General features: G+C 42.1%; 1 protein-coding gene across 1 annotated transcript in view; it reads right to left on the bottom strand.

The window, feature by feature from the left end:
• The window catches only part of LOC146062974 (putative cation-transporting ATPase 13A4), a 74,406-nt gene that overhangs the window by 30,787 nt on the left and 30,643 nt on the right, over positions 1-12,976 (bottom strand). Inside the window, exons 13-18 of the mRNA XM_083174984.1 lie at positions 12,247-12,308; positions 11,939-12,089; positions 11,752-11,835; positions 6,861-7,017; positions 5,547-5,664; positions 3,119-3,243 (exon numbers count right to left, since the gene is read on the bottom strand). Of these exons, the coding sequence (XP_083031110.1) occupies positions 3,119-3,243; positions 5,547-5,664; positions 6,861-7,017; positions 11,752-11,835; positions 11,939-12,089; positions 12,247-12,308 (697 nt within the window). The remainder of the gene's footprint in view (positions 1-3,118; positions 3,244-5,546; positions 5,665-6,860; positions 7,018-11,751; positions 11,836-11,938; positions 12,090-12,246; positions 12,309-12,976) is intronic.

The raw sequence follows: 12,976 nt of genomic DNA, 5'->3' as shown, positions 1-12,976 counted from the left end.
AAACTGTCCCAATTTTGCAATAGAGTCTTGGCAGGTACAGAAGTGTCTTCATACATTTGACCTTAATACACCATGCAGGGCAAGATGCCTTGCTTGAGGTGCCTGATGTGAGTGAGCTGCCAAGTCCAGTAACTCTGCTAGCACCAGGTCCAGTAACTCTGCTAGCACCAGGTCCAGTAACTCTGCTAGCACCAGGTCCAGTAACTCTGCTAGCACCAGGTCCTGTAACTCTGCTAGCACCAGGTCCTGTAACTCTGCTAGCACCAGGTCCAGTAACTCTGCTAGCACCAGGTCCAGTAACTCTGCTAGCACCAGGTCCAGTAACTCTGCTAGCACCAGGTCCTGTAACTCTGCTAGCACCAGGTCCAGTAACTCTGCTAGCACCAGGTCCAGTAACTCTGCTAGCACCAGGTCCAGTAACTCTGCTAGCACCAGGTCCAGTAACTCTGCTAGCACCAGGTCTAGTAACTCTGCTAGCACCAGGTCTAGTAACTCTGCTAGCACCAGGTCCTGTAACTCTGCTAGCACCAGGTCCAGTAACTCTGCTAGCACCAGGTCCTGTAACTCTGCTAGCACCAGGTCCTGTAACTCTGCTAGCACCAGGTCCTGTAACTCTGCTAGCACCAGGTCCTGTAACTCTGCTAGCACCAGGTCCAGTAACTCTGCTAGCACCAGGTCCAGTAACTCTGCTAGCACCAGGTCCAGTAACTCTGCTAGCACCAGGTCCAGTAACTGCTAGATTCGGGCATCTCATTTTGCTGAAAATGCATTTCTGCCGCAAAAGGAAATGACAAGGATACTGTGCTGGTTAATTTGGTATGTGGCACTTTTCTATTTGTGTGTGGAGTGTTGGGTGTGAATGTGAATTTAGTCTTGGTAGACATCGTCAGTCTACCCAGACAAAAGTTCGCCACAAGCAAAGATCAACATGAGTTTTTCAGTTTTTTTTGGTGTCAATGTCAACACCTGAGAATGGGGACCCCCAATAATGCTGCTTTCCCACTGCAGACCCGTTTTAAGTTACAGGTAATCTTAAACGGTATTTAGCATTCCCACTGCAGCAGATTACAGTTTTAAATGCCATTTAAGTACCATTCCCATTGCAGGTAAAACGTTTTAGCTCTTCAAAACGTTTTTACAGCACAAATGAGTGCCTGTGACTTTAATGGGATTTTCAGGGTTGTGGGGAGTGTCACAACACAGGCAACAACCAATCGCTTGAATTGTAGCCTGTTTACATTAAGATTACCGTTTAAAACACTGCTTTGAAAATGGGTTGAAATACCGTTTAACTTTAAACGGTATTTCAACTCTGGCGCTTTCCCACTGCAGCCTTAAACGGTATTTTGCCCTCAATATACCATTTTAAGGCTGCAGTGGGAAAGGGGCATTCGTGTAAACCGAACCTCACTTCACTTGTCATTACCGATCAGAGCCCACAGGGATGATAAAGCATGTGAAAAACTTTTCAAGTGACAACCCCTGCCGACAATGTGCATGTGTCAACACCTAGTGCATGTCGACCTTTTGTCAATGTCAACCTAGTGTATGCCGACTTTTTGTCAATGTAAACCTAGTGCATAATGAGCTTTTGGTATTGAGCTATTGACTGCCTACCTAAACATTGTCTGTGAACCATCCAGATACCCTGCAGGTGAATAAGTGTGTAAACAAAGCACAATTGAAACTGGCATGGAAAAATATCACTGCATTGTAGCACAGTACTCTACAGTATATCCAGATTCAGACGCACACAGATATACAAGTGTCGCATATGCAGAAAAGTCTCCTGCTAGATCTTTGTCATATTGCATTGAAACTAAAATATTCATTTTTGCAAAAAAAAAAAAGAGGCCCAGCTCTAGCAGAGTCTCACAGTATCTAGTGTGCCGAGAGGGACTGTTTGGCGTAAATACAGCAATGATGTATGAGGACACTTCTGTATTCATACTGTTACTTCATACCCTCCAACATGACCCATTGCATTCGGTACACAATGTTCTGCTCCTGGACTTCCCTGGTAATGTAGGATTGCCAGCACCTGTGTGGAACTAGGTAATTGACGAGAAAGGTGTTTCACCACAGGTGATGACAATGATACATTACCAGGGACCTCCAGGAGCAGAGCATTGTGTACCGAATGCAATGGATCATGTTGGAGGGTATGTTACTTGAGTTGATTCTGAAGGTGCTTATCACTCTATGGGCCAGATGCACTAAGCTTCAAAAAGTGATCAAGTGGAGAGTGATAAACAACCAGTCAATCAGCTACTGACTGCCACATTACAGGCTGTGTTTGGAAAATGACAGTTAGGGGCTGGTTGTTTATTCCTCTATACTGTATCACTTTTTGAAGCTTGGTGTATCTGGCCCTAAGTATTACATTGAATTTACAATGCAAAGGAACATTGGCCCTTATTCTGGTTCACTCGCAAAGGCAAATTCCTTCTCAAATGGACAAAACCATGTGCACTGCAGGTGGGGCAGATGTAACTTGTGCAGAGAGAATTAGATTTGGATGGGGTTTTACTTCAAAGTGAGATCTATATTGCAGTGTAAAAATAAAGCAGTCGATATTTTCCCTGCACAGAAACAAAATAACTCGTACAACCCATGACCCATGCTAGGAGGGACAAACTACTCTACTGAACTCTCCTCTTACTTTATGATTGCTGTCACCTGTTTTAAGTCCAGGAGCAGAGCATTCTGTCCCTCCTGGAGAGGGTCATGTTGGGAGGTATGATAACTCGCCCAAATCTAACTCTCTCTGCACATGTTACTTCTGCCCCCTCTGCAGTGCATATGATTTTGTCCATTTGAGAAGGAATTTCCCATTGCGAGTGAACCAGACTAATAAACTCCCATTGCGAGTGAACCAGAATAATAAAATTAAAGTTAATTTGTGCTGCAAAGCTGACCATACATCTACAGATTTATTGTCCGATCTGGCTGGTTGGAACAAAAACCTGGTAGTGGATAGGCGCAAATGATAGTTGACAATTTGTTTTAAAATATATTAGATTACCAGGTTTTTGATCCAACCAGCCAGATTGGACAATACGTCTTAAGGTGTATGGCCAGCTTAACTTGAAAGTATATCCTTCTCCTCCATTCACACCTGTGATCATAACAGTCCTGATGTTGGCTGCATTCAGTTCCTCCAGGACTGGCTTGGTTTCAGGTTTAAGACGATTTTCTAATATTAGCAAACCAAGAAACTCCATGTCACATTCAACATCATCCCTTCATAAAAAACACAAAACATAAAAATATGGGGTTATTTCTAAGTGACTTCTATTAACATAGTTGATTATTTTAAACTTGCTATACAATCCTGTCATTCCACCTGAACACCAAGAGACAGGATTCTATTCCCAATTTGGCTGCACACATGGGAAACGTAATTAGACAGATCCAACTACTTGGCGTTTTGGCAGTTCTCCACTGCTTTCACATTGCAACTAATTACCGGGTACAAGCCGGTTTGACCCAGTAATTAGTGTGATGTGACAGGGGTTACCGTGTCTCTAAAACGGGTAGCAACACAGCAATTTGAACCGGTAAGAAAGCAGAGTTTTAACCGGTTCGTTGCAGTGTTGCTTGGCAGTGTGAATGGGTTAAATGGGTCGAGTGACCCATTTCCGTTCACTCTATGGTGGAGGCAGCGCTTGGAGCAGCACCAGCTCTAAGCGCTGCCTCCTCCTCTGCCCCCGATGACGCGCCGACTCCCTACCGTGCCCCCCCGATGATGTCAGCGAACCGGCATTATTGCCGGATTGCTGTGGGGATGTAAACATCCCAAAATGAAGACTGACCCATTTAAAAGTCCCGGGGCGAACCATCATTTTGCAATGTGAAAGCAGCAATAGTGGCCTGTTTTTGTGTTCAGGACAGGGCCTCAACCAAAAAACAGTGCTCTGCTCACCTGATTGCCAAGTGTATCTACAAAAATCTCTAAATTTAGATTATTATCAGAGATTGAACAAGGTACTTTTTAACAGGACCTCGCTCACCTGTTGCAAAAAGTGAGAGAGAACTCTCTCTTCATCTTCAGCAACCTCTCTCTTCATCCCCGCACACACAGCACAGTGCTGTGAGATGACTGGGGAGAGAGGCAGCTGCAGGGTTAGCTGGTCCACTCCTTCCCCCCACGTGTGGGTGTTTCCCACCACCTGTCAGATCAGATACCAGACACGCAAACTAAGTAATTTTTCTCTCTTTTTTAAAGTAGGAGGCCTGGTCACGCCTCTTCCCATTGGCTATGCCTCTTCTCATTGGCCCCTTATTTTGGCGCCTGGTAAAGTCACATTCGGACGACATGTGCGCACAAGATTGATGTGTAGGGAATGTTTCCACTCATGCTGGAAACGAAAAATTCACACTCAGAGCTTTCCTTTACGGCAACTCTATTGCTCTGAGGCCCAAAAATTGCCTGGTTGCAATGTCAGTGCCCCTGTTCATCTGGCAGTCGATATTACAGAGGAACTGTATAATTTGGATATACTGTAGGTGCAATTTTCTTACTCAGCTGCCACTGCAAAGAGTAGTAAAAGAGCCAAATGTCCCAAAGAATAACACATATTGGATGGAAAAATCTCCACTGCTTATCCAAGGGTATAAAATCCTATTCTGCTAAGTATAGTATCATTATCTATAAATGATAAGATAACAATAGTATATGGAAATGTCTACAACTGAGTACAGTGCATCCAGAATGTATTCACAGTGCCTCACTTTTTCCACAGTTTGTTATGTTATGTTGCAGCCTTATTCCAAAGTGGAATAAATTAATTTCCCCCTCAAAATTCTACACACAATACCCCATAATGACAACGTGAAAAAGAATTTGAAGATTTTTGCTAATTTATTATAAATAAAAAAAACTAAGAAATTACTGGGGTTATTCTGGTTCACTCAAAAAGGGACAATCGCTCACTAATGGACAAAACCATATGCACTGCAGGTGGGGATGATGTAACATGTGCAGAAAGAGTTAGATTTGGGTGGGGTTTGTACTTCAAACTGATATCTATATTACAGTGTAAAAATAAATCAGCCAGTATTTAACCTGCACAGAAACAAGAAAACCCCCACATCTCTCTCTGCACATGTTACATCAGCCCCACCTGCAGTGCACATGGTTTTGTCCATTAGAGAGTGATTGTGCCTTTCTGAGTGAACCAGAATAATCATTCACATGTACATAAGTATTCACAGCCTTTGCTTAATACTTTGTTGATGCACCTTCGGCAGCAATTACAACCTTGAGACTTTTTCAATAGGATGCCACAAGCTTGGCACACCTACTGTATCTTTGGGCAGTTTTGGCCATTCCTTAGTTCAAAACTTACAAATTTTGGAATGGCAGTTGATGGCAGTAGGTGTGGCTCCCTCATTTGAGGGGAACCTATATACATAAATGCAGTAGAAAAATGTAATAAATGATTTAGTTTTTTTAGTCTAATAATATTCCTAAATACAATTAAGCAATGTAATAAATATGCATCTTAGGTGAACACCAAATTTGTTAGGTATTCTTCATTTACCTCTCAATGCTCTCTAAATCATCCCGTTTCCCTTTCTGGAGAATTTTGGATGCTACGCCAATGACTCTTAATCCCTGAAAAGTGTAGAACTCCAGCTCATCCAAAAACCCTTTGGGAACTGTATATGAAAAAAAGCTTAAATTAATTTCTTATGAATATGTACAATATACATTTTTTTTTTCAGATCAGGGGCAGGTTTATTTCAGGGTAGAACGTCGATGGTACCACTCTGTACCTTAATTGCAGTATGGCAAATGTTTAGATTTGCCATCTAAGGATTGTGTAATCTGAACTCCAGGAACTGCAGGTTAAAAACAGCAGGGAAGCTCAATGCTTCTTGACACTTGCTCTGCCACCTTGATATCCCATCAGCCCCTGCAGCCATTCCCTGACCTCATTCACCAGTGCATGGTCAGAAGGGACCTCCTGGCTGACTCAATGCTTTGCTGAGAACCGCAGCCGGAAACAGGATTGGAAACTTGGATTCACCGGAAAGGGGAATTGCTACTTAATTAAGGTACAAATCACATGGAACTGATGTTAACTATAATGATAAGTAAAGTAACCAGTTGCAGTTTTTACCTATGGGCTGCAGGGCTCCAGCCCCCTAGGTAAAATCTGCCACTGTTCTCTAAGTGAAGCCAGATGCAGTCTGTGAGATGGTTCTGGCTTCACTGTGAATGGCAGTGACTTCCTATTGGAAGTCCGACCTGCCAGTCACCCATGGCAGTCCCATTGGAGACCATAAGAACCTGGCTCCACGCATGCACAGGATGAGGACAATACTGTGCATGCCCTGGACCCGGGACCCTGATTATGCGTCTGGGGGCTGCTGCAAAAGCAGCCCATAGAGGCTGGGGGGGCCAGCGCATGCGTATTACTGAAAAAGCTACTGCACATGTGCCGACCCCGTGATGGGAACTGGGACCTAGGATGTGCGGCAGCAGCTGGAGAGGGCCACGAGCGCGGCGGCAAGGGAGGGTGGCCCACATCGCGGCACTCCTCCTCAGATGTAAGAGCCAACGCTGTTAGTAAAAATTCTGTACCAAACATCTTCATAATAAGACTTCAATGTAATTGTGCCTACAGTTATGATAGCCTTTAACATAATTTATTCATCCAGGACACAATAATCAGCTAGTTTAAAATTCCAAAATAATTTAAAAATTCACACAGTAAAGCAGAATAATATTTAAGATACAAGAAGATCCATCATAGTATAATATTTGCTACATACAGAACATATCTATGCATATTTTAAATTCAAAGTATTTTATATTGGTCCTCTAAAGTGACATTAGCATGTTTGTACACCTGTTTCTGGTCTGCAAAAACTGGCCACCATCTCCGGAGCTCCCTTCATGTAAACTCGCAACTCATCCTCTCCAATAACCTCAGTGATCACACACATACGTTGCATGGAGGAGGAGAATGGGTACTGGAACAAAACTTTTACCCCTTTCACTGTATTCTATGAAAAATACAATAACAAACAAAAATATAATTACTGTATATTATATTGTAATAGCTGAATATCCTGCAAAGAATGGGGAATGGAATAACATACATATGTATGAGATGAGATCTCATCTTATTGGCTATCCGGCTGTCACATGTTTTGGAGCCAAAACATGTGACAGCTGATAGCCAATAAGATCCCGTTTTGAGATCCGGGCAAATACGGGTAAATCCGAACCCGCACATCTCTAATATGTATTAGCTTCTTTAGAAAAAAAAACACTTTGGGGGTTATTCTAGTTCATTCTTTCTGACAAAATCCTTCTTAGATGGACAAAACCATGTGCACTGCGGGTGGGGCAGATGTAACTTGTGCAGAGAGAATTAGATTTGGGTGGGGTTTTTCTTCAAAGTGAGATCTATATTGCAGTGTAAAATAAAGCAGTCAGTATTTTCCCTGCACAGAAACAAAAAAACTCACCCAAATCTAATTCTATCTGCACATGTTACATCTGCCCCCCTGCAGTGCACATGGTTTTGTCCATCTAAGAAGGATTTTGTCAGAAAGAATGAACTAGAATAAACCCCTTTATTCTGACCAGATAGATTTTTACTCATTATTCACAGGGAATTATGTGACACTAATATACATGCACCAATTCATCCAGTATGCAGAATGAGACTTGTATAAAGGCCACTTAAATTGGGCCCTAGGCAACAGGATTAAAGCAGTGGCATGCAGCTGCACCCTCTGTATTCTTCATATATGTGGATTTGTGCATACCATAGCCAGCAACTTAACATACAATATTCAGTATTCCAAAATGCTGCTAGATGAAGTAACACAAGTAACAAATTAGGTATGACCAGCTAGTTCGGATGGAGGTGTGTGTGTGTGTGTGTGTGTGTGTGTGTGTGTGTGTGTGTGTCTGTGTTTGTGTGTGTGTATATATTATATATACACAGACACAGGAAAAAAATCCAAAGAGCAATGGACATTAGGGCACACACCAAAGAAGATAATAACATTTGGTTCATCATAACGTTTGGTCAACATTTCAGTTCCAAAGAACCGTTCTCACGACAGCTGAGAAGGGAAAACAATCCAACATGTATGCAAACTATACCTGTTGGATTTTTGTCCCTCCTTAACTGTCTTTAGAATGGTTCTGTGGAATTGAAACATCAACCAAGTGATAAGATGATGCTTGGATAATGATGTATTTAAGACAGTTTCTTCTACGTTGAGTGTCTCATGTCCATTACTCTTTGGATTTTTTCCTGTAAATATGTGGTTCATTGTTTCATGACACACTGGAGGAAGCACACCCAAATGTATCTTTAATCATTTAAGATGTGATTGCTATATACATACAAAAGTCCAGATGATTATATGTGGTCTGTCCAGAATTCTATCTCTCATGTAGTGCTGCTGATCTTATCCAAGCTCACTCAAAAGATTCACATACAGTAGAAGAAAGTGGAAGAAGCACACAATGAGCGTATTTTCAGTAAATTTTACTATAAGTACAAAAGCTCACATACTGTACACATAGGTTTAAGGTAGCAAACAATCACCCCAGCATGTATACAGCAATAACCGGTGGCCACGGCTGTTTAGGAAAAGTGTCCAAGCGCTGCTGGCACGAGCAATCACCGGAGCTGGACAAGACAGAGACGGTTAAGGCATTGGACTGAAAACCACGCCCTCAAAGCATTTTGTCATGGGGCACTTCATCAGGAGACGTACTAACAGGTAAGCTTGGTGTGGTTTAAATCTTGTCATCATCTTGGCCCATTGAAATAATTATGACATATGGGCAATACACTTGCACTTTTTAATATTTGAATGAGCCGCAAAGGAAAGCTTACAATTGTTACCATATAAATCACAATTTAAAAAAAATCAATCATACATTTTATATGATTATGGAGAAAGTGTGCTAGTATCAATAAATTTGAGTAACAAGCAGCCATTCACAGTAAGCATTTTTACAAAAAAGAGTACCCCTCTGATTTGGTCCAAAATTGTAAAGAGAGGGCAGACAAGCGAGACAGGAATGAACTACTGAAATACAAAAAACAGGAAGCTAATACTAGTAATAGTACTAATTGATTTATATGGTAACAATTGTATACTCTCCTTCGTGGCTCATTCAAATATTGTAATGTGCAAGTGTATTGCCCCAATGTCATAATTACCTCATTAGGCCAAGCTGATGACAAGATTTGTCTGCTATTTAAACCACAACAAGCTTACTTGTTAACACACTTCCTTACAAAGACATGACAAAACATTCCACGGTTGTGGCTTTCAGTCTGACGCTGAAACTGTCTCTGTCTTGTCCAGGTCTGATGGTCGATTGTGTCAGCAGCATTTAGCCGCTTCTGCCAAAAAGCCGTGGCCGCAACGGTATTGATGTATACACGCTGTAGTATTTGTTTGCCGATGTTTGCTACCTTAAACCTATGTGTCTGTGAGCTTTTGTACTAATAGTAAAATTTACTGAATACACGTGTGGAAGTCGAGTTGCACACACGCCATTTTAGAATAGTATGGCCGCCATTTTGGTTCGCAGAGTTGCGCAAATAAAGTTTCCATACCCGAGTCTGTGTGACAAAGTGGACCAGAAGCGCAGCCATACTATTACACATAAATTCATAATAACATACTTACACTAAATAAAATATAGTTAAAGGTTTAGAACGCCACACATAGCTTAGTTAGCATTTGCATACATCCGTCTGTATCATGTTTAGTACCGATATGTTCCGTTTCATATGCGCAGTATTCCGGTCAGTGCGAATATTTCGCAATACATACGGTCCGATAGTTATGGACAAAATCCATATTCCTAAGACAGTTTCTGTTGAAAAGTATATAACAAAGGAATCTATTAAAACCGGTTCTGACTGCTTTTTACAATCCCTGACGACGATACTAACAAACAAAGGACTCCAAAAGTTCACTCCCCTGCACCTTTCCTAACCAGTTGGATTACTTTGCCCCAATCACAGAGGACCTGACATACGATCTCTGACCAATAGGAATGGCCTTTGACCTCCCCCTTCTGACCCTATAAGATAGGTGACCCAGGGCGGCCTCGGTCACTTCGGCACATTTTCCTTTCCCTGACCTTTGACCGGACTATGTTCAAACCTGAACATAGTGAGCTCCGACCGGACTGCGCTGCGCTATTTCCCCTGAAGGTAACATTCGTATTCCCCTTTTATGTGATGTGGCTGATTATGATTGTGTCCTGTATCTGTATTTTCTTCCCCTAGTAGAGCCTGTTTATTGTATTCATTGTTAGTCTATTGTATCACTTGTTATACCTGTATTTTCTATTCCTGTAACCCCCTTTAGTCCATTAGGGACTTAAATACATCTCTTTACGGAGTTCTTATCTCCTTACTTTAATACTGTGGTTGTGTCTGTTTATTCGCATTCAGCGATAAGGTATATAACGGACACTGTCCTTAAAGGTATATTCGCAGATTAGAGTCAGAGTCCTGCGAAAGGATCTCTTAATAAGGTATTGGTTCTGTTGTGTATAATACACAATAAAGGTAAGCTACGCTGCACTACGTTTTGTTCGCACGTAGCTAGGTATAAAGGGTACGCAGGTTACGGACATATTACGTAAACTACGCTTTTCACTTATTGTTTCTTTGGTCATATTTAATCGCCATTAACACACGCTCATTGTGTACTTCTTCCACTTTCATATATATCTATACACACACACACACAGGCCCTTATTCCGGTTGATTCGTTTGGGGACGTATTCGTACGCAGATAATGCGTATCACTCGCAAAGAGCATGTGCAGGTTTGGCCAGCCGTGCACGTTCATGGCCTTCCGAGTAGAAATGGGCCAATGGAAAAACTCGTCTAGTGTAGGCATAATGTGGGTGTATTGATGGGTGTGGCCACAAAACTGGGCAAAACTGGGCAGCAACAGGGGCATATACAAGGGTGGTGACTACAAGTGAGGGGCCGTGGCTCCACACCACTGTGTGAGCGCTCGAGCTGTTTGAGCTCAAAATCACTCGCTCTGTAAAAGAAAATCACTCGCTCTGTCTCACTCTTTCGCAGGCCAGTCGCTTCTCGGACCCACATTTGCATGGACGATCAACATGCACAATTGATAAACTACATGCAGCTGCACCCATTACACACCCATGCAGCATACAAATTTCTCTCATTAATCAATTAACTAACTACATGGCAGCCACATAGATTGAGAGTTACTTAGGAAAGTGGCACATTCAGAACACAGGAAATACACATGTAATAAGGGTTAATTTGTAGTGTATTTGTGGAAGGCAATTAGTTAATGGAATTCAATAAACACCATAATTTAAGACTCATTGGTTAATGGGAGGACAATGACTTCTGAGCGAATATGTGCTGTGGAATGTGAAACACCCGCAGAGCCTGTTAGCTCGGCCGCACGTTGGATGTCCGAGCTGACAGGCCAACCTCCGTGTGGACACGTTGCCATATGTGCAGTCGCACGCCACTCCCCTTTGCCTTTAGTTACGAACCACCAAGTTTGGCCGTCTTTATGGGCGTGCTTTCGCTGTCCGTGTCCATGTGCGGTCCATACACTAGGCTACGTGCAAATGTGTGGCCAAATGAATCAACCAGAATAAGGGCCACAGTGTGTGTGTGTGTGTGTGTGTGTGTGTGTGTGTGTGTGTGTGTGTGTGTGTTAGAATCTCTACAAACTTAGAGTACTTACAATCCATGCTTCTGGTCCAGGTTGGAGAAAAACATTTTGTGCTGAATCTTCCTCATTACTTCCTGTACAGGTATCTTCTATCACCTACACAAATGACAAACAACATTAAACGGGCTCATAAAACAGTATTATAATTGTATATAAATAAAGGATGAGAAAGTATGATACATAGGTGGTGTAGTATTACCCAGCCAGTGGCCTCAAACATTTTCAAATCCAAAGGATCCCCTTGTAAGTTCCCATCAACTTTGATCAGAGAGTGACAGCTAGTCATAGCACAAAACATAGGCCCCCAGGTCAGCTCCTTCATCTGGCTGTGTTTAATCATATCCTGGAAACTATTAAAATAGTTTAAATCAGTAAATACATATCAAAGATCTAATACATGTAGTATGAACAATGAAACAATTTTGGAAGCAGTTTGAGTCTCTCTGAAGTTCCAATTCATCAATCAGTAGATAAGGTAATTGATGAACAAGTATTAATTAAAATTACCGTGTTCCAGCTGATTGAATAATGCCCATTAAATCAAGTCCATCTTCTGTTAAAGTGCCAGTCTAGGGGGAAAAATACATTTCAAGATGGCATTCACAAATGACATAGTTTATAATCATTAACTGAAATAGTTACAGTATATTAAACAAAAGAAAGAAATAGATTTATTACTTTTCTACCATCGTCACAAAGGATTCAGTATTGAATCCCGGCGGTCGGGATCCCGGCGTTCAGAATCCCGACGCCGGAATCCCGACAGCCGAAATGCCGACAAGGGGGGGACGTGGATCGCCCCCCCTTGCGGGCTCGCTGCGCTCGCCACGCAGCGGGCCCGGTGCCTCGCTACGCTCGGCACGCTATTTTATTCTCCCTCCAGGGGTGTCGTGGACACCCCAGGAGGGAGAAAGTGTCTGCATTTCGGCGGTCGGGATTCCGGCGTCGGGATTCTGAACGCCGGGATCCCGACCGCCGGGATCTTAACTGCATCCCGTCACAAATACAGTTGTATTGTATTATGTTATTTGTTTTTCACTTACAAGTTTTATGTAGTAATTCATTCTGCATGTTATTAGCTGAAGGTTACTTTTGATAGTTGAACATTGATTAAATAACCTGATATTATTACAAATATAAGGAAGTATTAGCAAATCAGCTGTAATTAATTAGTACTTACGTTTTTTAATGGGTGCACATGGTTTTTCACATTAATATTTGCTTATTATATTATATC

Source organism: Crinia signifera, chromosome 3, assembly GCF_055691185.1.
Source record: "Crinia signifera chromosome 3, ASM5569118v1, whole genome shotgun sequence".
Classification (NCBI taxonomy): domain Eukaryota; kingdom Metazoa; phylum Chordata; class Amphibia; order Anura; family Myobatrachidae; genus Crinia; species Crinia signifera.
The sequence above is the reverse complement of the archived record's forward strand: the minus strand, read 5'-3'. Positions and strand labels throughout refer to the sequence as shown.